Source organism: Eutrigla gurnardus (genome assembly GCF_963514095.1).
Source record: "Eutrigla gurnardus genome assembly, chromosome: 24".
In the NCBI taxonomy this organism is placed as follows: domain Eukaryota; kingdom Metazoa; phylum Chordata; class Actinopteri; order Perciformes; family Triglidae; genus Eutrigla; species Eutrigla gurnardus.
This window is the reverse complement of record NC_139935.1, coordinates 3,868,796-3,892,423: the sequence shown is the minus strand read 5'-3', so window position 1 is coordinate 3,892,423 and position 23,628 is coordinate 3,868,796. Positions and strand designations below refer to the sequence as shown.

Genomic DNA, 23,628 nt, shown 5'->3' with positions numbered 1-23,628 from the left:
TTTTTTTTTTAGTAATAACGCCGCTACATTGCTGAGCCTAATCAAGCGAGATGAAAGCATTTTGACTGACGTGGCAGAGCATCACGGTGTGGGCGTGGTTTAAGCTTTGTCAACATCCTGGTGACATAACCGGTTTCTCCAAAATGGCGACGGCGGATCACAGAGAAGGCGAGTGGCGTTATTTGTTAGTAACAAGGCGTTATTACACGTATAAATATGATATTTAGAGCATTTTTTCGACAGCTGGAACGAAATGGGGACACTGAACGTCACCTCGACGCTTATAGGAATCAGAAATGAACGCTGTAACGGTTAGCGGGCCCGGTATTAGTAGCCATTTGATGCTAGTTAGCTAATAATAGCTAATAAACTCTGTGGTCTCTGAGCTCGTTTTTACATGGCAGCGTCATGGATGTGAAGGCCTTTACGTTTTGGGTCTGAGCAACCAGATATACGGGTGATATACAACACCCGTAATGTAGTGCCCATCAGTGTTTGGGATGGAGTGAGGCAGGGTTAGTTCAGTGCGTTTCTTTTGTTGGCCCTTATTCTGAAGGTCAACAGGAAGTGAGTGTTTTAATTGTTAACTTATTGTTTTTTTTTTTTTATCGCAGCAGGTCAGGATGACCCGGAGAGCGAAGAGGAGGTTTATGAGGTCGTGGACCTGACAGAATACGCCCGGAGGCACCAGTGGTGGAGTCGGGTGTTCGGGAGCAACTCCGGCCCGATCGCTGAGAAGTATTCTGTGGCCACCCAGATCGCGATGGGAGGGGTGACCGGATGGTGAGGCTGCAACACACCCGTCTGACTGAATGCAGGGAGGCTTTGGGCACTTCTATGAGTAGAATAGATTGTCTAGGTGCCTAATGATCACACCTCCCATCCTCTCAACACATGCAGGTGTGCCGGGTACCTCTTCCAGAGAGTTGGGAAGATAGCTGCCACTGCTGTTGGAGGAGGGTTCCTTCTTTTACAGGCAAGACTATAGTAATGACTTATATTTACTGTATCCTCTGGTAACTTCACTGCACAGCATGGCACTCAACTGCTCTCCTCTCCTCAGCAGAAAGAGCAGCCTTGTTTGATAGCTGGCTCTAGATGGACGCCGGCCATCTGGATGCCAGTCGGGTGTTACATTGTCTCTTAAAAGCATTTTTGTAACTATTTTACAAGTAGATTACACCAGAAACGAATACAATAGTTTTTGGTTTATTGTCAAATGTTTTCCTCAAGGTCAGGATGGAGGCATATGAGGGCCAGCTCCTAAAAGACTAACTTCAGCCAGGTTAACTGGGAAATCCCGGCTTAATCCCCTATCTAGGTTTTGTGCAATAGCCCTCAGGACTCAGTTATCATGCCAGCATAACGTGCCATGTCGTAGGGCATATTTAAACAGTGTTTCCCAAAGGATTTATTGTGCTTCAAAGTGGAAAATAAAGAATAAAGCGTGAATCTCTCCCCGCAGATCGCCAATCATAGTGGCTACGTGCAGGTGGACTGGAAGAAGGTGGAGAAGGACGTGAACAAAGCAAAGAAGCACCTGAAGAAGAAGGCCAACAAAGCAGCTCCTGAAATAAGCACATTCATTGAGGAGGTAAAGGTACCTGTAACAAAGCGTGTTCTTCGTTTCACACTTTTCTTTTGTGCCTTTTTTCAATTCACTGCTGTTTAAACTGAATCTAACTGAATTGTATTGTTTACCTTTTAATACTAGACACAAAAACAACCTCAACCAAGCCCCACACCCAACATACGTCTGACATTTAATTAATTATAACTATATGCATGTTTGATGTCCTGGTTGTGGTGGGGAGGCTTATTTATTCATGTGCAAACCAACAGGGCCCTCTAGTGGACTGTTAGCGATATTACACCCACTAGCTGTGACACAACCGCTAAATAAATACATGTTTACACCAGTATTGCTGTTTCGTGACATATACATTTTTGTTATGTATAACTAGTATTGCAAATATATAATATTTTCCCAGCTATACTGCTTTGAAGCTCGACTCATTCTCCGTCTCTTCCCCTCCTGCACAGGCCACAGACTTTATAAAAAGGAACATCGTCGTGTCCAGCGGCTTCGTCGGCGGCTTCTTTCTGGGTCTGGCCTCGTAAGGCGGATGTACCGGCCGCAGCCTCTGCCTGCTGTGAATCGCATCACGACACTACACTACACTCTCCATTGTTTACCTCTCACATGTGCATCGATTCACCCAGTGACGAACTGAACGCGGAGGGGTCGAACATTAAAGCATGATCTGTTGTATTAACTGTACGCTTGTTCTTCCCCCCTTTATTCAAATCAATCATAATTCCATATTCTTGGAGGACTGAGTGTACCCTCTGAAGTGTGCGGTGGTTGAGTAGGGAACTGGAGTAGATGATACTGTGACTTTCTCCTTGTGGGGTCCATCATGGATCCTCGCCAGACTGCTGAAAATGTCAAGCTGCCACAACCGAGTACAGATTCAGATGGATGATCTGTCCATCGCGTGGTTGCCTGGTGGACGCTGATCTCAGATCGTTAGAAGTCGGTATGCGTGGGCGCCGTTGTAAATATGTAGCCAACTCCTTTTTCCAGAGGTGTGACTCCCCAGACAAGGATAAATATTATATAATCTTCATGGAAAGCAACAGAGTGGGATCTTAACACCATCTCCCAGTCTAGTGCTTTTTTCCCCATCTAGCTGTGAAATTTATGTGCCATTTAAGAATGTGAGCAATTCACTATTTAAAGTTTATTCATACTGGCTGGGTTTTTCTTCCACTCTGCAGGAGTTATTAATAAACACATATGAGCATCATCCATATTGCTGCATTTAATAAGGTCAGTGTTGCAATAACACAAAAATGCTGAGATCGTGTATTCATATTATCTGCCTTTTTTCCTTTTTTTAAACCAGTGCAATATACAGTAATGTTACATACAGGTGTTTTTTTTAAGGGTTTATTGTTAACTGGCATCGTGTATGCATATATTCCCTCATTGTATCATTTAATGTTATTTTGTTATCTGAGCTGTATGAATTTGGCTGGGTGTCTTTTAAAATAAAGTTGCCTGATTTTGTTAAAAAAAAAGTGTTTTTATTAAGACTTTCTGACTTAATCGAAGGAGAATAATTGTTTACTTCAACCTTAATGAAAACACATGACAGTTCACCTCTGTTTTAGTTTTTATTTACAAAAATATATGATCAGACAATATACAGTCCAGCAGTGTTTAACTGCCCTAAATGTAGTCTTTCTGCACCGTGCTTAACTCGATTACATATATTATTTTTATATACATTTAATAAACAAACTACTTAGCACTATGTCTAAAGTAAGAAACGTCCATGGATGAAAAGCAGATACAGTGTGGCATCAACGGAGTAAATGAAAGTAACAGAACTGATGTTGGTGGCGTGATTCTCACTTAGATCGGCATCTTCAGGAGGGCGCACTCCGTCAGCAGCGCCAGCGTGGTGATCAGGTATCTGCTGTCTGAGATCTGACACAAACACAAACAAATATATTACATTTGTACGTTTAAATACTCCACAGACAGACAGCCGTTTCTTTCAGGCGGTACCTTCATCCTGCCGCTGTACTTGGCTGATCCCAGGGCTGTGGAGACCTGGCTCAGGCTGCCCGCTGACAGGTCCAGCTTGAAGTGTCTGTAGAAGTGGTCCTTCAGCCCCTGCACGAACGCCTTCACTTCCTCAATGTCGATACTACCATCATCCTCCTCCTCCTCCTCCGCTCCTGTGTTCTCCTCCCTCCTCAAACTGCTCCACAGCGCCCAGGCGTCTTTGGGGTGTACCGTGTAGTCGACCTGCAGTGGCGGCACCGCTGGGATCGTCCAAATCATTTTGAGGTGCTGGATGCTGGACTCTGCGTGGCAGTTGGTCCACAACGCCATCAGCCATTGTAAGGTCGTGGGGCTGATTTGCAGGGCGCCGAAGCAGCAGTCGAAGGTCTGCTGGAACCAGGATTTGACCAAAGTCGTGAGACCCTCCGCACCACTGCTGCAGAAGAGCGGCAGACTGACGAAGTCCTTCGGGAGGGAGCACAGGTACTCGGGGTTGCCGTTGATGCAGGTGAGCCAGCCGCTCCACACTGGCTTCTGTGGCTCGTCCTGCCTGGCAAACAGAGGCTTTGAGTGGATCTGTGGCAGGAGAGAGGGAACAGTTAGAAACGGCAACAAAACGCTGCAGGAAAAACAATGGACAGCATCAGCCTGAAAAGCTTCTCTCTGCCTCCCTAGAGTCCTGTGCTTACCTGAATGAGGACCGTCTCTGCATCGACATCCGACTCCGTCATCCCCTGCACCAAAGTCAAGGAGACTCTGAAGGTTTTCTGCAGTCCCTCCACCCCCACTGCCAAACCTTGCTGCTTCTCTGCGGCAACAAACGCCGAGAGCTGCTTGGCGTAGCTCTCCAGCTGGGTGTGCCTGAACTGATAGAGCGGGGTCACGTACGACAGCTGCCATTCGGCTTTCACCAGTAAGGCCAGCTGCTGCGGGTTCACCTTCTCCTTCAACGAGAAAAGAGTACAGAAGATCAGCGTCGCCGCCACTGAGGGAATAAAAACAGAGCAATGGGCTGGGCTGACTCACGGTGAGGTCGTGTGGCTTTGGGGCCCTTCTGCTGGCGTTGAGCCTCCGTGACGTCAGGGTCAAGCCGAGGCGTGACGCAGCAGCACCTGGTACCTGGGAGCTCCTCCTCTGAACCACAACCCTCTCCAGGGGAGTCTTCACCACACTGGAAACGAGATAAATACACTTCCGGTTGTCAATAGAGGCCTCGATGCTCGTGTTTTTGTCTGACCACCATTGTGAAAACCAATTATACAAAGTGGAATTATTTTTAGTCCAGTACTCCATTTGGCATGGGATGCGTGCCGAATTAAAGAGTGGAAGCAAACTATATCTAAACTGTCTTTTAAATCGATGTGACATATTAAAACATTTCATTAAAATCAAGTTAAGTTCAAACTGCTCGATTGTTGAATGTAATTTGGCGTGACATCTTCGTAGGCACGACAACGGCAAGTATCGATGCTAGAAGAGCCGTAAGACAAAAACATGGCGTTTTGTGTTTTTTTGTAAAGCAAACCTGCTTTAAAAATATATATTTTAATACGCAATAAGATGTTTATTTACCTTTTTCGAGGCCGCTCCATGTTTGACCGACCCAAACAGAAAGAAACCGGAAACAAATTTAAACATCGCGCTTTCCCAGCAGTCTGCGCGGTTGGAATTAGCCAATCACATGCGCCCAGACAGGAAGTGAGGTTTTCTTTCCAACGAGACATCCTTTCACAATAAAGCAAACCTAAAATGTATTAAATCGTATTCAAAATGAAAGGAAAAAGACATTTATAAAAATTTTTAAAAAAAGCACATAGACCACACGTTTTAATTATTAATATGATTATATTACAAAAAAGGGGAAACAAACTACAAAAAAAAAACATGACAGTTTCTGCTAAATCTAACATGCTGTAAGCCAAATTGTGTGGTTTGCAACACGAGAAGCTGTTGGTCAAAGCCTCGTTTTCCTTTTTGCCTCTTCATTGTGCACAAATTGAGCAGATAAAGGTTTCATTCTTCTGCATTTAACATTTAATCAAATTGCGTTTCCTCTCAACCAAACTGCTGTTTACAAAATGATGAGTCTTATACATGCCACAGTCGAGTTGGTGCTCAGAGTGCAGAGAAAGTGTTTGCAGCATGAGACGGTTGGGACCGGCGCCGTGCTTTTCTTTGCCATGCCCAAGGCTGCTCATTACCAACACGAGGGAAGGTAATCATTGAAGTGATCCACTTTTAACGGGGCTGATTGCCACCAATTTGGGGAGTGAATACTCCGATTCTTCACTTTACTGGCCTTGTTCTGCTTTAGCCCAGTTTGTGTCCCACTTCTGGTTCTAGAAGGGAAAAATGATTTTGGGGCAACAGTCACTTTCTGCCCTCTTTCCAGATTACCTCCCCCACAAGTGTTTTGTTAAAGAAGCTCTTCTAAAGGTTTGAATGTGTCCTACATTACAACCTTATGGCCTACGTCTCCATCAGTATGACCGTTTCCCAGAGAAGCTGGAATCTAATCATGTGGCTGATGGAGAAGCTGCAGTACTGACTGAACATCAGACCAGTAATCTGATAACTACATTATTTTAGTTCAGGATTCCTCCAAGTTTGTTAATTTGCAAACATTTTAACCCTTCTAGGGTTTTAATGCCCGAGACTAACAGTCTCATTTATAGGGGATTCAAAAAGAGTACGAGACGTTTCAGTGCTTAACAATGCTTATTTAATATTGTATAGTGAAGGACTTTAAAAGAGAATGTAGATAAAAGACAACTTTATTTAATAGCCAAAACGGTGACAATCCTGAACTTGCAGGTAGAATACAGTCACTGACCCCCAATACAAACCACCACACCTAATTCTACTACTACTACCACTACACCTGATTCACAAACACTGCAAAGGTAAATGGTCCTCATTTATATAGCACTTTTATCCAAAGTGCTTGTTGACTGACATTCACCCATTCATACACATTCACACTCGGACGGCGGAGTCAACCACGCAGGGCGACGGCCAGCTCGTCAGGAGCAATTAGGGTGAGGTGTCTTGCTCAGGGATGCCAGCCAACCCTCTACCTCCTGAGCTAATGCCCCCCACAATCAAGAGGGAGAAACCAACCAACCAGGCCCACCAGCATGCATGCAAGGAGGGCTGTGTACTCCAGAGTACTCCCTGCTGGTGTTCCTGAAGAAATAAACAGCTCAGTCACTTCAGGTTCACAGGAGGTTAAATTATATATAAAATATGAAGCAGGCCATCCAGGCAAAGCAGCAGTAAATCTTACCCACTATGGGATTCTGCATCCAAGCAGCACCGTCTGATGGATGACTCCATCGTGGTTCACCAGGGAAGCAGCAGAAACTGGAGGTTTCCTCTTCAGCGTTGGGCTACAGATACGTCACTCTGGATCAATCCGATCACAACCACACCACACCTGGAGACACAACAAATCCTCATTACATGTCCTGTCATATTAACACATTTTCTCCTCAAATGTCCCTCACCTGCACAGACAGCGGTCCTGCCACACAGCGACCTGGCATCAGACAAAGAGGCTCTAATTGCCCTCAGCTGTCCTTATAAAGGGGGAGCTCTCTAAACCCGCCTACCTGGGCGGTGCTCTCAATCTAAGTGCCAGACCTCACACATGGTTACCTTTCAGCATCTGTTGGGACGACAACAGTCCAGTAAATATTGTATATATCTACTGGTAAATATACAACAGAGTGGAAGGAAGGAAGGAAGGAAGGAAGGAAGGAAGGAAGGAAGGAAGGAAGGAAGGAAGGAAGGAAGGAAGGAGACATACAGAGGTGTCAAAAGTGCATTCTATGCTCAAGTAAAAGTGAAAAAGTACAGAAATGTAAAGTAAAGTATCCTTATAAGGACATCTTGACTGGCTACATTTCTACAACATATTGATATTATTTATAAATCTGTAAATCTGATTGTCTGCTGAATAAATGAAGCAATTTGGTTAAAAATAGACTTTCTTTCTTTTTTTTCACAGCTTATTGGCGCCGCCTCCTGCGCGTAAAGACGCATTAAGAAGTGGCACAGTAAGTGATAATCCAGACAGGAGGTGGCTTTGGTTACAGCACAGCCTTCCATTGATGGTGAGGAGACAGAGATAACGGTGTGTTCACTTTATTATGATACTGTTTATGAACGTGTCTGACCCTCGCAGACCACCTCGCAGACTCTAACGTCCCGGTGACTTGGACCCAGCGGCGCGTCGGGATGCTCGCTTCCGGAGACGGAGCGCATTAATGGGATCTGTGTCCCCGCCGCATCACCCGAGGGCAGGCGGGCAGTGAGCCGCCGAGCGTCTGGAGGCTGATGGAGGACATGTCTCCGCAGCAGCAGGAGCAGGACCGCCTCAGCCGAGGCGACAACAAGCGGGTATGAGCTGAAACATCGCGTCTGCCTCCCCGGATCTTTGCGCGTAAAATGCGTAATTTGCTTTTGGTGTAATGGAGTTGAACCGAGTGAGTCCGCGTTCTGAAGATGAAGAATCTCACTTTCTGCGTCATTATGTATCTCTGCACTCACTCTTGATCTAATGAGGGAAACGATGATATTTATGAATGAGTGTATTGTCCTGTGTGCGCGCGCCCGTCGGGTGAAAGGTCAGTCTGGAGTTCACGCACCTCAAACAGCGGAAGTCGCCCACATTTTCAGATGCTGGGGTAAAAAAACAACAAAAAAAACATGTAACAAATAAAACAAATCAATCAATTTCATCTTACCACCTTAAATGTAATCCATCTGGTTCTTGAAATACTGTGTTTTTTCTGACATTTATGAACCAACCGACGTATTGACCATTCCAGAAAATGATCAGCAGATTAATCGATAAAGGAATCAATCATTAGCTGCAGTGCTACTGTGAGACTCAGTATCCCAGTATCCCAGTGTGCATGCTGGTCTGAATTCATGTCCTCCTTGTGTTGAAACACAGACGATAGTGTTGTCGGTCCGTGGATTGAGTCCGTATCTCCATGTCGGTTTATGTTTATTTGCAGGAGTGAAAGGAAACAGTGTCATGTTGTGGCTGGAGTGTAAGGAATGTGTCACCGCCGTGTGACCCGGAGAAATCATGATATTACACTGTGAAATGTCAGACATGCCTGGAGGTGGTGGGATTGATCTCCTCTCATTTGGGGATAATAATAATTCAAGGCGATGGTGACGTCATTTGGTTGGTTCCAGGCTGAAATACGTCACCCTCGACTTGCAGAAACCAAAATCATCTTAAAAGTTAGATGACAATAAGTGTTTGTGTGTGAATATGACATAAACAATGGATCAACAATCTCAAATCCGTCTACAATGATATTAAATGGAACTAGAATAACAGGGAAAGCAGAGAAAAGTCAAAGAGAGTCATTCAACATCGGAGAACCACATTTTGGGCTCGTCTTAAATACGATTTTGGATGAAAAGAAGCATGGTTCGTTATGAGCATCACATGCACCCTGATGCAGCTGTCCTGTCGAGCAGCTGCAGTGTGAGAGAGGTCGGCGGGGTCACGGCAGAGACACAGAGATACCGAGCGGACGACGTTGTCCCATCGGCTAATCTTCACACGCTGCAGCATTCCTCGCCGTTTAAATTCTCCTGCTTCTCTCGGCTGTTCCCGTCCGGTTGGAGGCCGCTGCCAGCCGTGTGATGGATGTGGAGAACATGGGGTTGTGTAACTAAAGAGGAACGTGTGAACACCACACAGGCAGAAGTGTGTATTAGCAGGTAGAAGTAATGGGATTCTGCAGCTGTTTAATGGGGACTCTCAGCGTCTGAGACCATAATAAAGGTCTCCAACATAAGAAAAACACATCTGGATGAATGTCCCGCGTCTCTTTGTGTCTTCCAGCGGATGAAGTCTCTGAGTTATCGGCGCCAGTCGGCTCCGTCTCTGGTCATCAGCAAGGCTCTCATCAGGTCAAAGACACTTTCCAGGTACGCTCACACACATCACACACATCACAGGTCAGCTGGAATCATCCAGTTCACTCGGACAAAACCCCTCAAAACACACACTCTCACACACGCTCACGTGCACGCTCACACACTCATGTGACCCAGGCACGACCCACAGCGAGGTGTTGAATCCCCTCTCATAGGTAATCCTGCTGTAACCAGACTTATCAGAGGATCAGGCGTCTATTAATAGCTCCGTTTTAAACGTACCGACTGAGAAGGGGAGGAGAATAACCTCGTTAAAAAGACACCAACCCCCCCCCTAAGTGTCCTAATACCATATACCCCTTACATACTAAACTACGGTCTGAGATGGAAATGATTATTATGGAGACCATGTTGTATGACGTGGGAAGAGAGAATATTTATGATGGGCTGGGTATTTTAAAAACGGCCGTGTGTTTGTGCTGCAGAGAGAGCTTCCTGGTTCCCGTCTGCCCAGAGACCTGCTCCTTGGTCCAGTCCTTCCTCGCCGGCTCCGACAGGTCCTTCCTCCTTCACGGACACGCTCAGCTGAAGACCGGCATGCAGACTCAGGACCGACACCTCTTCCTGTTCACGGACATCCTGGTCATCGCCAAGGCCAAGTGAGCCCGTCGTGGTGTTCTCAGCCTCCTCGTGTGGAAGGTTTCGGCTGCTGCTCGTGGTGAATTAACTTCATGCCTCTCTCTCTCTCTCTGTTCCCAGATCAGCCAACCACTTCAAGCAGAAGACCCACGTGTGTGTGTGTGAGATGTGGATGGCAGGCTGCATGGACGAGGTGTGTGAGGGCAGCACCAACCCGGAGAGGAGCTTCGTGTTGGGCTGGCCCACCTGCAACTGTGTGGCTACGTTCAGGTGATTTCATCCTCAAAAAGGAAGACACAGATGTTAAAAGCAGTGCGGCGCTCTCATCCGTTATGATGCTGTGAATCCGACAGAAACCAGAAACACTTTTATTGTTTTTCATTTCATACGTCAACACTCAGAAGGTCTCAGCCTGGACGTCAGAGGCAGTAAAATGTGTTTATGTTCCCGTCGTAAATGTGTTGGTGATGCTGTAAACTGTCAATGAACAGAAAACAGACAGGATGAGCCGCAAACACAAGGTTATAGGACACGGTTCAGTAAATAAGATCTGTTCCCTTTCTTACTGTCAGGCTTAAATCCATGACTCAATAAAAAGAAACATGGATGAGATAAATGGCGTCCTCTCCTCCGTCTTCCCCACAGCTCAGCAGAACAGAAGGACAAATGGCACTCCCTCCTGAAAAGGTAACGTCTGCCGTCGACACGCAGCGTGTAAACCGGACTCATCAGAATGTGACGCGGCGTGTTTCCTCTTTGCTTCCTGCAGTCGCATCAAAGAGGAGAAGGAGAAGGAGGAGCCTAAAACCATCCCTCTGAGAGTGTACGGGAAGGGCATCAACACGTTCGCCGTTGTAAGTTGACCTTCATAGAAATGGCTCACGTGTGTTTGTTGGGACGTCCCGTTGATCCGTGTCCTCCCCGTTAGACCAAGACGCTCCCGGTCAGCAACTCCGATTCGACCAATGAGGTGATCCGACTGGCCCTGCAGCAGTTCAGCGTCATAGTGAGTGATGAAAGGAATCTGCTGACTTTTAATCAGTGTAATCCAACTTTTTTTGGAGGATGGAGGAGATGGAGATCATTGAAATATGTTTATGACTTAAAGACAGAACGTGTGTCTCTTCTCAGGGAAATGTGAAAGACTTCCAGCTGTGGGTCATCTCCAAGAGGGACAACGCCCCCTATCCTCTGATTGGTCAGTGAGTGAGAACATCACCACATTAAAGGACATAAATATAACTTCTTCTAGCTTCTGAAACATTCCCTCCCAGCGTGACTCGCTCCCGCAGGGTGGAAGCACGCCAACAATATGATGTTGTGTAGCGGCTGATCGAGCCTCCAGGGTAGTGATGCCGCCTTCTTGTCCGCCGTCTCAGGTCACGAGTTTCCCTTCAGCATCCAGATGAGTCATGTGAGACCCGCCTTGTGTCAGGGAGGCGGCGGCGGCGGCCTCGCAGACCGCCAGAGGGCCATGCAGGCGGAGCAGATGCAGGTCTACAAGCAGTGCCAGTTCATCATGAAGCCTCGGCCCGTTGAAACGCTGCACGTGGCTGCAGGTGAGAGCAGGGCGTGTTCAGAGGAGGCGTTAAGTGGTGTTTTTGGGTGCATGCTGGGATATGATGTTCTTTTTTTCAGAGTGGTCCCAGAAGCCGTTCAAAAGGAGGCGTTCCCTCATCACCTGGGCCTTCTGGCGAGGCTCCTCCTCTCACCTGAATGAGGTGTCCCTCGCCAGCACGCCACGTGGCTGCCTGTTCGGCCGGCCGCTCAGCGCCGTCTGCATAGAGGACGCCCTGCCCAAGCCGGTGATGGTGAGTGGACGCCACCGTCACACCTCACTTCCTGTTACAGAGAAATGTCTAGAAACACTTCCTCTCTCCTCCCTCGCCAGGACATGATGGCGTTTCTTCACCACGAGGGCTCGTGGACGCGGGGGATCTTCCGGCGGCCGGCGGGGGCTCGGGCCGTCAGAGAGCTGAGGGACTCTCTGGACGCCGGAGAGTTTCAACTTCCTCTGACGAGAGACCACGTCTTCGTCATCGCCGGCACCTTCAAGGTGAGACAAGAAGCCCAGTCTGCTCCCATTGGTTGTTCTTAACTCCTCCTCCTCCTTTCCAAACCTAAAGCAGAACATCAGAATGGCTCCTGTTGAATGAAACCATGAAACATGTGCTGGTCACCTTACTGACCCACATCTGGAAGCACAAACCCAATCCTCTTCATCCCACTCGGCCTCGCTGCTGCAGGACAAGCTGTTCACAGCAGAGGCTTCTTAACGTAATCTGGATTATAATCTGTTATTATCTGGAGGGATAACAGCGATAGTGCTGAGACCACCTCACGTATTGACACGGCAGCATGATTCATATCTATCCGTGTGTGATAAGTGATAAAAAGTCTGGTTTCCAGGACTTCCTGCGCAGCATCCCGAGCAGCCTGTTCTGCTGTGAGCTGTATGAGGAGTGGATGGACGTGCTGGAGGAAGAGGAGGAGGAGGAGGAACAGGTGCAGGAAGTAAAGAGGTAACACACACACACACACACACTATGTGGTGTTGAAAGGTGGTATTTCTTCTTCGTGGCTAAAGCCTGATGTCTGCAGGATGATTGGCCGCCTGCCCAAAGAGAACGCCCTGCTGCTCCGCTACCTGTTGGCCATGCTGCACGGTATCCAGGGCAACGCCCAGGAGAACCAGATGACCAGTTTCAACTTGTCAGTGTGCATCGCTCCCAGCATGCTTTGGCCTCCCGGAGTGCCTTGTAGCCCCGAGGTGGAGGGAGAAGGAACTAAGAGGGTAGGAAGGAAATCACACTTCTGGATATTTAGGGTTTTATAGCGTATTTGAGTAAACGTGGCTGCTATAAACGGTTTAACTCCTGTGTGAAGGAGTGCTTTGTATCGCCTCTAAAGCTTTACGCAGGAATGTCTCAAAGCAGCTTTCTAGAAAGGGTAAAAAGTCGCTTTGACTTTTTGAATCGTGGCCATCAAATCACTTTGTTCCAGAAGGTATGGAGTTGTAACACATGATGCACTTTAGAAACAAACAGGAGATCTGTGAAAAGATCACTAAACTGTTTGAGTAATATCAGCCTTCCTCTTCCCGCTCAGGTTTGTGAGCTGGTCAAGTTTATGATTGAACACTGTCAGAAGATCCTGGGAGAAGATCCCTCCACCCTGTTTGGAGGACCGCCACAGAGACTCGACAACGATGAGACGGGATCAGGTACCAAAGAAGACTTCAGCGAGATTAAGCATGGTTGTATGGGTTAGATCGTCCCCGTGTCACATTTATGTAACAGATTTCAGGATGAATCATCCAGAATGTTTTAGAGATTTACAGGAAGAAGGGAAATAAGCATTTTGACGTGTTTGGCACATAAAAAGAAATCAGGACCAGAAATGTGAGATTATTAGAGAAGAGGTATTTATTGTCTGTCTGATACGTCCCCTCCCCCAGACTCCTGGCTCTACCCTCTGACCGACTCGTCCTACGACAGTCTGGAGAACGAGCTGGACAACAGCAGCGGCGGCTCGCCGGCCCTCTGCACCAGACGCCACGTCAGAGCCAAAACCCTCCGAGGCAGCCTGGACTCCATCCTCACATTCAGCGACTACGACCCGGACGCAGACCCCGATCACCACCTGACCCCCACCGACAGCCCGCAGGGTCTGCAGCTCCGCCGCCTGGGGAGAACCAGAAGCACCAGACAGGACGCCCCGCCCGTGGACGTGGACGTGGACTCGCTGTCCCTGGACGGTCGGCACAGACGGCGCTCAGAGCCGGCGATAGCGTACGCCGCCAAGTTTCAGCGGCGCGTTTCAGGCAGCGAGGATAAAGAGAAGCCGAGCCTCCACACACTGGGTCAGACCAGGAGGCTTGAAGGGGATCCAGAAGATGTGGAAGTGAGCTCCCCCAGTCTCTCCTCCTACCCCACCTCCCCCGCACAGACCCGCTCCTCCCTGGACTCCCTGGACTCCCTCGGCAGTGACCTCACCTGGGCGGCCAGACGGGGGACACTGCTGCCCTCCAGCTCTCCCTCGGCACCCTTAACCATAAGCTCAGCTGGTGGACAGCCAGACCTGGGGACTAAAGGCTCCCCGCCCAAAGAAGCACCCAACCGGGGGACCTTAAAAGGCTACAGGGGCCTCCACCCAAACTCCTGGCTGAAGAAAGGCCGGCGGCTGTCCCTCACCCAACAAGACAACCTGGAGAAGGAGGAAGAGGACAAGACTGTGGTACGTAACAATACTCAATGTTCTATCTTTGATAAAATGCCATGCAGACGTCCTTAAAAATGATCGTGTTTCTACAAACAGGGAGGAGCCACTGATAAGTCGAGTAAAGCAGGTGAAACAGGAAGTAAACTGACGTCCAGCAGCCAGCCCAAACCCAAAACCTCCAAACCTAAAGGAGAAGGCAGCCAAGTGAAGGGGAGGCCCGGCCAGGAGCCCCACAAACACCCCAAACCGGACTCATCCAGCCCCCCTTCCCATCACCGCTCTACAGGGAGTCTCCACTTCCCCAAGGCCCCCTGGTTCCACCCCTCCCCGTCCGCCGGAGGAGAAAGCACCAACAACAACAACGTGAAGCAGCCGTCGCCATCTTTGTTCTGCAGGCAGAGTGGGCCGTCCCTGTCCCTGTTCAGGCACCACAAGTCCAGGCAAGAGGAGGGCTGCGGCGCCAGGCACCAGGAGCGCCGGGGGTCCGAACCCTGGCAGCAGGTGGTCAGCAACGCCTCCACCCTGCCGCGGGCGCGGTTGCCCAGCGACCCGGGCCTGAAGGCCTCCGAGCTGGATTCCCAGGGCGGGGAGTCTCGTTTCTGCCTGTCTCCCTACGCCACCAAAGCAGTGAGGGACTACTTCTCCTCTCACCCGAGCAGCAACCCCCAGAGCAGCCAGCAGGTGACGCTGGCGCTGGTGGAGAGTCGCAGGGAGTGGCTGAGGAGATGCAGCGACGCCACGGCCGAGCCGGACTTCGAGCAGCTTCTGTTTGCTGAGGAATCTTTTGTGTGATGATGACGAGGAAGAATTAGACGCATCACGCTGTTTTACTCTGCACCTTAAACACATGTCATCAGATTCTTACATGTTTAACTTTGCCTAGAGCTTATTGCCACGAAGGGAATGTATTTGCAGAAAGAATCCTACTTTGGTAAATGCAGTAGATCAATATTAATAAGGTAAGTTCCGTCTGATCAGTGTTTTTGTTTTTTAACTATCAGGCCAAAGTTCAAACCTGCCAACGTAACGACCTGCTGTTGCCTTCTATTAGTGTGAACGCTCTATTAAGTACAGTTAATACATCATTGATTATGACTTCTATTATTAAGTATTTAAAGCACGTTCTGATTTACAACCATCACTTCATTAGTATTTCAAATATATTCTGAATTTACACAAGATGATTTATAGATTAAGGTCATGTGATTATTCAATATTTAGGGTTTCAAAGGAAAATCTGTGTTCATCCTGCTGTTTGCCAACTTTTTCTATCTGCAGTTAGGCTTTGCTTTTGAAATGTTAGCACTTAAACGCCATGTGTTGAAGCACACTCTCTAGCTTTGATCCTTCTTTGCCAACAATGTGGTTTTTATTCTGTAAATCTGATGTTTTTCAAGCTTTATATCTGATGCAGCTCTTGTTTAAATAGACCAAATGACTGCTGGTTTACTGTAACGTCTACATGGATTCATATTAGGTTAACGTGTGACATAATTATTGATTTATATTTGTGGTAATTACTAGAAAAAGACAGACAGGAAGCTCGTTTTCATTTCTTAAAAGGTAAAAACTGACAGTTCAACACGCCGTTAGAAAGGTAATTCTTTTTTTTATTACATTATCTTCACTCTATACATGGATATGTGTGTTTTCTAGCTATGTACAATCACATGATGGAATTATATGGTTACATGGATGATCATTAAAATGAATAAAATAACATGGGGGGGGGGGGAGAACTGTTCAGTCACAGGCTGGAATCAGCTGTGTGTCTTCTCCTTGTTTAGTGAATATGATGCCTTCATATTCACCAGACAAGCTAAAGACACGTAGATGACTAGAAGTGGAGTGACACGTTCATGAATACATGACTATGTGAGCCAAAACGATGCCGTGACTAATAAAATGTCTTCCGACAGGTTCATGTATTTTCTTTTATTATCAGAAATTCCTGGTTGTCTGTGACTTGGACGTTTTTTTTAGCAGTGGTGAAAGATCCACACCCACCATCGTCCAGCGTTCCCGACCGCCGCCTAAGAGGATCCGTCTTGGCTCTGTCGGATGTCGGCGACGCTCTCCGGAACGCGGGCCACCATGCCCTCCAGAGACTTCGTCAGACAGATCTGGCAACCCAGACGAGATCTGGAGGGAGGACAGGATGTTAGGACATCCAGAACGATGAAATATATTTACACATATAGCATATGTGTGTGTGTTTGTATTCACACAGGCCTGGACTTGTGTTTGTGTCCTTACGTGTCAGTCAAACCGTAGGCCAGGTCTAGCATGTCCATCTCCTCGTCTGTGACTGGGCCTAGATTCTTGTAGACGTCCTCGTCCAGGATCACATGACACGTGGAGCACGCCAGGGTTCCCTCGCACGCACCTGTACACACACACACACACACAGTTACAGCAGTCCAAAGGCCGTCATGCACTGGCGACGAGGAGACGATCCGAAAATGCCAAATACTCACAATATATTATATGTCTAAGGCTTTTATTTTGAAAGGTAAGAACAGAAGGAGTAGATCTAGAACAATATATGTGCATAAAGAAAACAAATTATTATGTTGCTCCCTAAATATAGAATTTTAGCACAACACGTGTGTGTGTGTGTGTGTGTGTGTGTGTGTTCACACACCAAAGCCATCAAAGTCGATGTCTTCATTAATGACGATATCTAGCAGCGAGTCTCCGGGCGAGCCCTTCACCGTGATCTTCTCCCCGTCTCTGTTGATGAAGTGGACGGTCACCTTGTTGTCCGACCTGAGACACACACACACACACATTACTCATTTTTATATCACAACACTTCACTGCCCTCTGCTGGTCAGAGCTCACCACTACACACAGACTAAAAGATTCATTTAATTCATGATTTTCATTTCTTATCTGTGCAATAAAAAAAGATTTGCTTCTGAACAAAATTCACACTTCAAAGCCTCAATGTTTCCATCACTATAAACATTGAGAATTTATTCCCAGAAATATATTTTCTCATGATGAAAATGATGAGACGCCATAAAAAGCTGGAGGATAAACATTCTTCATCTGCTTAGCTGCCCGGTCAACCGGTGTTCTTACCATTTAAAACCTACAATATTTAGCACTCTCAGTATGAAAACACATCCTTAAGCCACTGGGAATGAGTGGCTGGGCAGATCGGGATAGAAATCACTCGCAATAAATTGATCGTGGTGAATTTTCATTATCAGGATAATCAGAAATATCATCACGAGTGACATGAAAAAGCTGGTCGTGGTAAAGAAGTAAGAAATAACAGCCCTGTTATAAGAAAGGATGTATCATGTAAAAACACACACAGTCACAAGTGTTCTCTCTGTGATGTGATAAAAATATCTGGTTCTCTATTAAATGTAAAATGAGTTTTGTGCCATTTTTAAAAGTTTTAAGCATATTTTCATAATATCGTGAATCGCAATTAGGATAATTCTCATACCGTCCCATAGCCTTCTGCCCTGTATTAATGTTTAAGTGGGAATTAGATTAATACCTAATTAGATGACAGCTCTACTAGGTTTAAACCAGGATTTAAAACATCGAGATCGGGGCTGTGAACTCAGAAACCACTGGAGGTGAACGTTTAACTGTTCGGAGCCAGAAAGAGGGAACAGTGACTAATCTTCTGTGCAATGAAAACAAATATGTGACCAGCGGATGTTCTGTATATAATAAGTTATGAAGCGTATCAAAGTACACCATATCCCCGTTATGTTCCCCAGCCATAAACTCAATGACCTGGAAACCTCAGGACCAGGGGGAACTCTGGGTAATCTGCTTTCAAACATGTCAGATATGAAACTCCACACACTCTCCTGCACCACGGGACCCGTTTAAGACTTGGGAAGGCCCACGTGGAGCTCTGATCAGAGGTGGGTTTTTTGGGAATGACAGCCAGGGGATGTCAGGGCCGGTCATGCACGCCTGACGTGAGCTCACAGGGACAGTGTTAACCGGTTTAAGGCCGGCCCTGCATTGTGCAACGCAACAAGTTGTTTGGCCCTGCAGCCCAGCCTTGGACGAAGCCTTGAACAGGAAGATGGATCACTTTCACCTCAGTCTCATCCAAGGTCCTGTCAGGGTTCCTCTGAGCAGATGTTGGCCATTATGTGTCTGTTTTTCACTTCAAAATCAACACATATCAGATAAATAACATTAGGTTTTCATCCACAATTATTCCTGCAAGTGTAATACTTAGTGAATTATTTAAAATTTGAAAAAATAATTTCATCCTGAACTCCATTCACAAAATGTGACACTTTTACAACCAGAAGTTCAGACGTAACTCACCAAATTAAAAGTCGAGAATATTGTTTTGTAGTTTCTGTCATATTTAGTTAAAATGTTGTTTTGGCAAAACACAGAGACGGATGTTGAAAGCTGTACTACCTGACAGATGTGCCGGTGGTAAAATGCCTCTGAGCCGTCGGCCAGACACCAGAAGTTGCCGTTGCCGTCGCCGTCGCCGTCCTCCAGGAATATTCTCGTAAACTTACGTGAGCCAGTCTTCGTAACGCTGTTACCAAAGCCATCTGAACTCCAGTCAACACGTCGACACGGAGCTGGGGGGGGGGAACTATCCGACCTGTTGAACACACTTCGCTGGAGCTCTTTGCTTCTCCGCGGAGAGACCCCCCGATGTTGTTTGACTTGGCTCACCGAGCTAGCTAGCTGGGCTAGCTTGTTTTAGCTGCGAGAAGTCACTCCGTCACTGTCACGTTCATTGCGTAACGGCTGACCCTCGGCGGTTGCTCGTTGTCCGTTGGCCAGTTCGCGGAGGAATCACTACAACGCGGACGGACGTTATCGGCTGCGATCACACTGTCCAGTTTAATGTAATCAGCCCGCAAACGTGAGTGACCCCGGTGTACTTCCGCCCAAGGAAAACTCTGCCAGAGCAGGCAAAATAAAACGACTTCCGGTCACGACGTTAGACATTAAAAGCTTTAGCGACTAAATGTAATTTATCGGGAATTAAAGAACTAGATGCAGCTAATACCGTTCATTGTCGTTTATTTACACAGGTTTTCATTAAATTATCGGAAATGTTTTATTTTGAAAGGTACACCGGACGTGTGGTGAACGGCTCAACCGCCAGCTTGACGCTCCGGGTCCGTCCCCGTCCACCTGCTTGTTTAAAGTTTACCAATCGAGCGAGCGAGTTTTTACGCTCGTTTTGAGGTACAGGGTCAGCCGGCGGGGCGGAGTTAGAGCTGTTTTCAACCACGGAAACGTTCCGAGTATTAAAATCGAGGGCACTCAAAAGTGTTACTTAACAGAGGTCAAAAAGTCCTCCAAATTTAGGACCTCCACGCTCTTCCCTCCTATTAGACAGAAATCCGATGCCACATGTAACCTTGAACCTGGCAAACCTCATATAATGTTCATATATCTGGTTGTATTTGGTTATGCCCAACAAAGCATTCAATGTGATAATCTCACATAACACATCACTCTATTTTCACACAGTGGAATCATCTGTTTACAAACCTACAGTACTAACACCCTCCCCATCCCAAACAACCCCCGACCTCTGTCCACAACCGCAAATATTGATTGAGCCACCTCTGGATTAAACCGAGTGCCGTTCACCTTCACCGTATTTACAAAAGCTGGAAAACAGGACGAGTACAGTATAACAGCAGGAAAACTGCACTTTGTTGGGTTCAAACCCTTACCTGAGGTCAAAGTGCAAATATCAGCCAAGCTATGGGAGGTGCATATTAATCAATAATCTCACACTGTGTCATTAAGTTTGGGGTTTATGACCGAGTCAGCGATATATCAACGGGTTGCCCTTTGTTTCCAAGTGTTCATTGCTGCCGTCTCAGGTAAGAGATACACGACCTGACCCACGTCTCACTAACAGCCTCTCAAACCAGCAGTTTAACGGCGCTCTGCTTATTCTGGTTCACAGGATGTTCAAGTTAGTGCTGCTGCTGCTCACGCTGTCGGGTAAGAGCCTCCATTGGAGTTTTGCTGTTGTCATGACTTGATTTCTTTCATGCAATAGTGAGTTTGTTCAAGATGGCCATGGAGATAGATGTTTTTTTTTCTTTTCTAATCATTATTTTGAGATCATAACATCATGGGTTTGACAGTTTAGATAAAGAAATATCTTTTGTTTTCATGATCAGTTTTTAAAAATTGATATGATTGATTTCCTTTGCTAATTATAGGATTTTGACTGACTAGGACCTTTAGTTACAGTCAGAGAATATTTTTCATAGTTCATTTTGGCTTCGTGGTTTGTTGCCATGGCACCAAACCTGCAGCCTGTGGCCAACAGCAGTGTTACCAGAGCAACTGGCATGTACAGAAATTAGACTTTGAGCTGTATTGATTTATGACACTGTTAAAGAAAAAGAACCATATCATTCTGGCACAATAGTTAATAATTGATACAAAGAGTCAAATCGTTATTAATCTGATCATCTATGCACACCGGCAACAGCATGTCGAAGTCAGCCAGGTTCTCATGGATGCGCAGCGTTTTAAGAAACCCTGTAAAACCAAAAACAGCTAACTGTCAAATGAACAATACCCTCTCAGGCCTCCAGGCGGCTCCACTTGCAATCCCTAGAAGTTTGCAGAAGTCTGCAACCCACCAGCTCCTTGATGGGTTTCGACAGGGCACCGAACTCCTCCGTGAACCCGTTCCCGGCGGCTTCCAACAAGGTACCGAGCCCTCCGGGAGACTCCTCGTTCACCTCAACACCGGCCTCATGCAGGAGCACATCAGTGAGATGGATAGGAGCGTAGGTAAGTATATCATCCATCCTAATCAATAATTAACGACTTCAATCATTGTTATGTCTCACTTGTACGGTTCCTCTTCCAGCTTCCCTCCGTTCCTCTCTGGGAATGGCGTTTGGAGAGATGGAGAGACGACACCGGCTGACAAACGAGGGTGAGGAAGCCGTGAAGTGAAATAATCACAGTAAATCCACCAGGATTTAATCTCCGGTCCTCCAGCCCAGAGCCTGATGGATGGAGAACCGGATGGGGAACTTACTAAATGTCAACATCCAAGCATCGTCACTGTGAGCCTGTATAATCCAAACACTTTCTGTGTTCCAGTCCCTGTTGATGTTCCAGCCCAGAGGAACGGTGGTGGTTGGGTCCGGGTCGAAGAACCCTCTGCTCCTCATCTCCCAGATGGTTTCAGACAGGGAACCGAACGCATGATGTCTATCCCAGATGGTTTCAGACAGGGAACTGAACGCATGTCTATCCCAGATGGTTTCAGACAGGGAACCGAACGCATAAGGGCTATCCCAGATGGTTTCAGACAGGGAACCGAACGCATGATGTCTATCCCAGATGGTTTCAGACAGGGAACCGAACGCATGATGTCTATCCCAGATGGTTTCAGACAGGGAACCGAACGCATGATGTCTATCCCAGATGGTTTCAGACAGGGAACCGAACGCATGATGTCTATCCCAGATGGTTTCAGACAGGGAACCGAACGCATGATGTCTATCCCAGATGGTTTCAGACAGGGAACCGAACGCATGATGTCTATCCCAGATGGCTTCAGACAGGGAACCGAAGGCATGATGTATATCCCAGATGGTTTCAGACAGGGAACCGAACGCATGATGTCTATCCCAGATGGCTTCAGACAGGGAACTGAACCCATTAGGTCTCTCCCAGAGGGTTTTAGACAGGGAAGCGAACCCATGATGTCCACCTCAGATGGTCTTAAGCTAAGAGCAGAACCTGTTATGGCTGTCCCAGCTGGTTTCAGACAGGGAACTGAACGCATGATGTCTATCCCAGATGGTTTCAGACAGGGAACCGAACGCATGATGTCTATCCCAGATGGTTTCAGACAGGGAACCGAACGCATGATATCTATCCCAGATGGCTTCAGACAGGGAACCGAACGCATGATATCTATCCCAGATGGTTTCAGACAGGGAACCGAACGCATGTTGTCTATCCCAGATGGTTTCAGACAGGGAACCGAACGCATGTTGTCTATCCCAGATGGTTTCAGACAGGGAACCGAACGCATGATATCTATCCCAGATGGTTTCAGACAGGGAACCGAACCCATTAGGTCTATCCCAGATGGTTTCAGACAGGGAACCGAACCCATTAGGTCTCTCCCAGAGGGCTTTAGACAGGGAAGCGAACCCTCCACTGCCGAGCTCCAGACAAAGACAGTGGCATGTAAGGGGGAGATCATCGATGGAAACTGCTATGAGTTCAACCCCACGCCACTGGCTTTCCAAGAGGCACAGGTTCGACCCTCGATATCTCCGTCACCAATACCGTTACTTCTCCCACTTAAAACGTCTGCTGGTGGATCTACAAGTTAAATCTCAAACTTGTCTGTGTCCTTTGTCTCCAGGCCTCATGCAGAGCTCTTGCCCCAAATGCTGAGCTTGCATCTGTAACCACTGGCGATCTGCATTCCCGCCTGGTCGCCTTGGTGACCAAAGGTGGCAAGAAGAACCCAGTGTTGACATGGCTGGGAGGCACGGTCAAGGCAAGTTCCTCTCGTCAACCGACCGCATTTAGAATAACGACTGTTTGTGACGCAAGCGGCACGGAGGCCAAGGAGAGTGCCATCAGATATGTTATCACCAGGACAGATGTGTTATTCCTGCCTTGGTAAAAAACATTGACCTTCAAGCTTGTATTTTTAAAACGCTCTGTCTGTTTTCTGTGCTGTCACTAAACAAGGTCAGAGAGAAAAAAATAATGTGTATGCATGTCTTTCTGCACACCTCAGAACCAGCAGGCATCATGGGTAGACGGGTCAGAGTGGAGTTACAGCGACTGGATGCCAGGTCACCCCAACATTCACACTGATAAACCCGTCTGTGTGGAGATGTTCAAGATAGGTAAGAACAGCAGTCTTAGCAGCATTAATTACTCAAACGTCATGGAGAGTTTGATAAGATAAAATGTTCTTTTATGGAGGAATCTTTGCCCCGTGGCACTAAGGACAACCTGATTATCTGCTCTGATGTATTTCTTAATTGTTCTGTCCCTTTATCGCTGTTGGAACTCGTCTTTTACGCGTCTGACCCTCCCCTCGTTGCAGATGAGAGCTGGTGGACGGCTGTCGACTGTGAACTGAAGAGAGCGTCCATCTGCTCATACCAGATCACTGCATGAGAAGCACAAGGAAACAGCATAAGAGGGAGCTTTTCTCCAATATCGTTTCCATTGTGTGCATCCATCTGTATTAAACTTTGCAAACTATCCGTTTCATATGTGTTTATAAAACTGACATGGGGAAA

General features: G+C 47.1%; 5 protein-coding genes across 8 annotated transcripts; 3 read left to right on the top strand and 2 right to left on the bottom strand.

Moving 5' to 3' along the window:
• Nucleotides 1-23: 23 nt before the first annotated feature.
• LOC311010091 (FUN14 domain-containing protein 1) lies at nucleotides 24-3,074 on the top strand. Of its 3 annotated transcripts, none has more exons than XM_084004584.1 (5): nucleotides 24-168; nucleotides 618-783; nucleotides 901-976; nucleotides 1,466-1,600; nucleotides 2,044-3,074. In XM_084004584.1, exons 1-5 carry the CDS (start codon nucleotides 144-146, stop codon nucleotides 2,119-2,121), a joined length of 480 nt encoding a protein of 159 aa, XP_083860710.1. In that variant the 5' UTR covers nucleotides 24-143; the 3' UTR covers nucleotides 2,122-3,074. The 3 variants fall into 3 exon arrangements, with proteins under 3 accessions (XP_083860710.1, XP_083860709.1, XP_083860711.1); XM_084004583.1 differs by having other exon boundaries at nucleotides 31-168; nucleotides 615-783; XM_084004585.1 differs by having other exon boundaries at nucleotides 33-168; nucleotides 615-783; nucleotides 1,466-1,594.
• A 149-nt stretch (nucleotides 3,075-3,223) lies between these two features.
• On the bottom strand, nucleotides 3,224-5,207 carry cenpl (centromere protein L). Its single transcript, XM_084004026.1, has 5 exons — nucleotides 5,150-5,207; nucleotides 4,604-4,748; nucleotides 4,267-4,521; nucleotides 3,578-4,153; nucleotides 3,224-3,496 (listed from the first exon to the last, which is right to left on the bottom strand). Exons 1-5 carry the CDS (start codon nucleotides 5,167-5,169, stop codon nucleotides 3,422-3,424), a joined length of 1,071 nt encoding a protein of 356 aa, XP_083860152.1. The 5' UTR covers nucleotides 5,170-5,207; the 3' UTR covers nucleotides 3,224-3,421.
• Nucleotides 5,208-7,635: 2,428 nt separating this feature from the next.
• Nucleotides 7,636-15,808, top strand: LOC311009792 (rho GTPase-activating protein 20-like). Its single transcript, XM_084004173.1, has 18 exons — nucleotides 7,636-7,692; nucleotides 7,764-7,978; nucleotides 9,450-9,535; nucleotides 9,970-10,143; nucleotides 10,244-10,393; nucleotides 10,769-10,810; nucleotides 10,893-10,977; nucleotides 11,052-11,129; nucleotides 11,255-11,321; nucleotides 11,503-11,682; nucleotides 11,762-11,934; nucleotides 12,015-12,179; nucleotides 12,533-12,645; nucleotides 12,725-12,917; nucleotides 13,232-13,346; nucleotides 13,581-13,934; nucleotides 13,968-14,359; nucleotides 14,441-15,808. The coding sequence occupies exons 2-18, from the start codon at nucleotides 7,916-7,918 to the stop codon at nucleotides 15,134-15,136; spliced, it is 3,126 nt and encodes a 1,041-aa protein (XP_083860299.1). The 5' UTR covers nucleotides 7,636-7,692; nucleotides 7,764-7,915; the 3' UTR covers nucleotides 15,137-15,808.
• A 125-nt stretch (nucleotides 15,809-15,933) lies between these two features.
• On the bottom strand, nucleotides 15,934-19,268 carry LOC311009795 (adrenodoxin-like). The gene is made up of 4 exons (XM_084004178.1): nucleotides 18,758-19,268; nucleotides 16,989-17,113; nucleotides 16,601-16,730; nucleotides 15,934-16,486 (listed from the first exon to the last, which is right to left on the bottom strand). The coding sequence occupies exons 1-4, from the start codon at nucleotides 18,898-18,900 to the stop codon at nucleotides 16,378-16,380; spliced, it is 507 nt and encodes a 168-aa protein (XP_083860304.1). The 5' UTR covers nucleotides 18,901-19,268; the 3' UTR covers nucleotides 15,934-16,377.
• A 161-nt stretch (nucleotides 19,269-19,429) lies between these two features.
• LOC311009794 (uncharacterized protein) lies at nucleotides 19,430-23,568 on the top strand. Of its 2 annotated transcripts, XM_084004177.1 has the most exons (9): nucleotides 19,430-20,199; nucleotides 20,286-20,323; nucleotides 20,921-21,130; nucleotides 21,210-21,278; nucleotides 21,449-21,557; nucleotides 21,639-22,620; nucleotides 22,731-22,868; nucleotides 23,115-23,226; nucleotides 23,430-23,568. In XM_084004177.1, exons 2-9 carry the CDS (start codon nucleotides 20,287-20,289, stop codon nucleotides 23,501-23,503), a joined length of 1,731 nt encoding a protein of 576 aa, XP_083860303.1. In that variant the 5' UTR covers nucleotides 19,430-20,199; nucleotide 20,286; the 3' UTR covers nucleotides 23,504-23,568. The 2 variants fall into 2 exon arrangements, with proteins under 2 accessions (XP_083860303.1, XP_083860302.1); XM_084004176.1 differs by having other exon boundaries at nucleotides 21,449-22,620.
• Nucleotides 23,569-23,628: the final 60 nt, after the last annotated feature.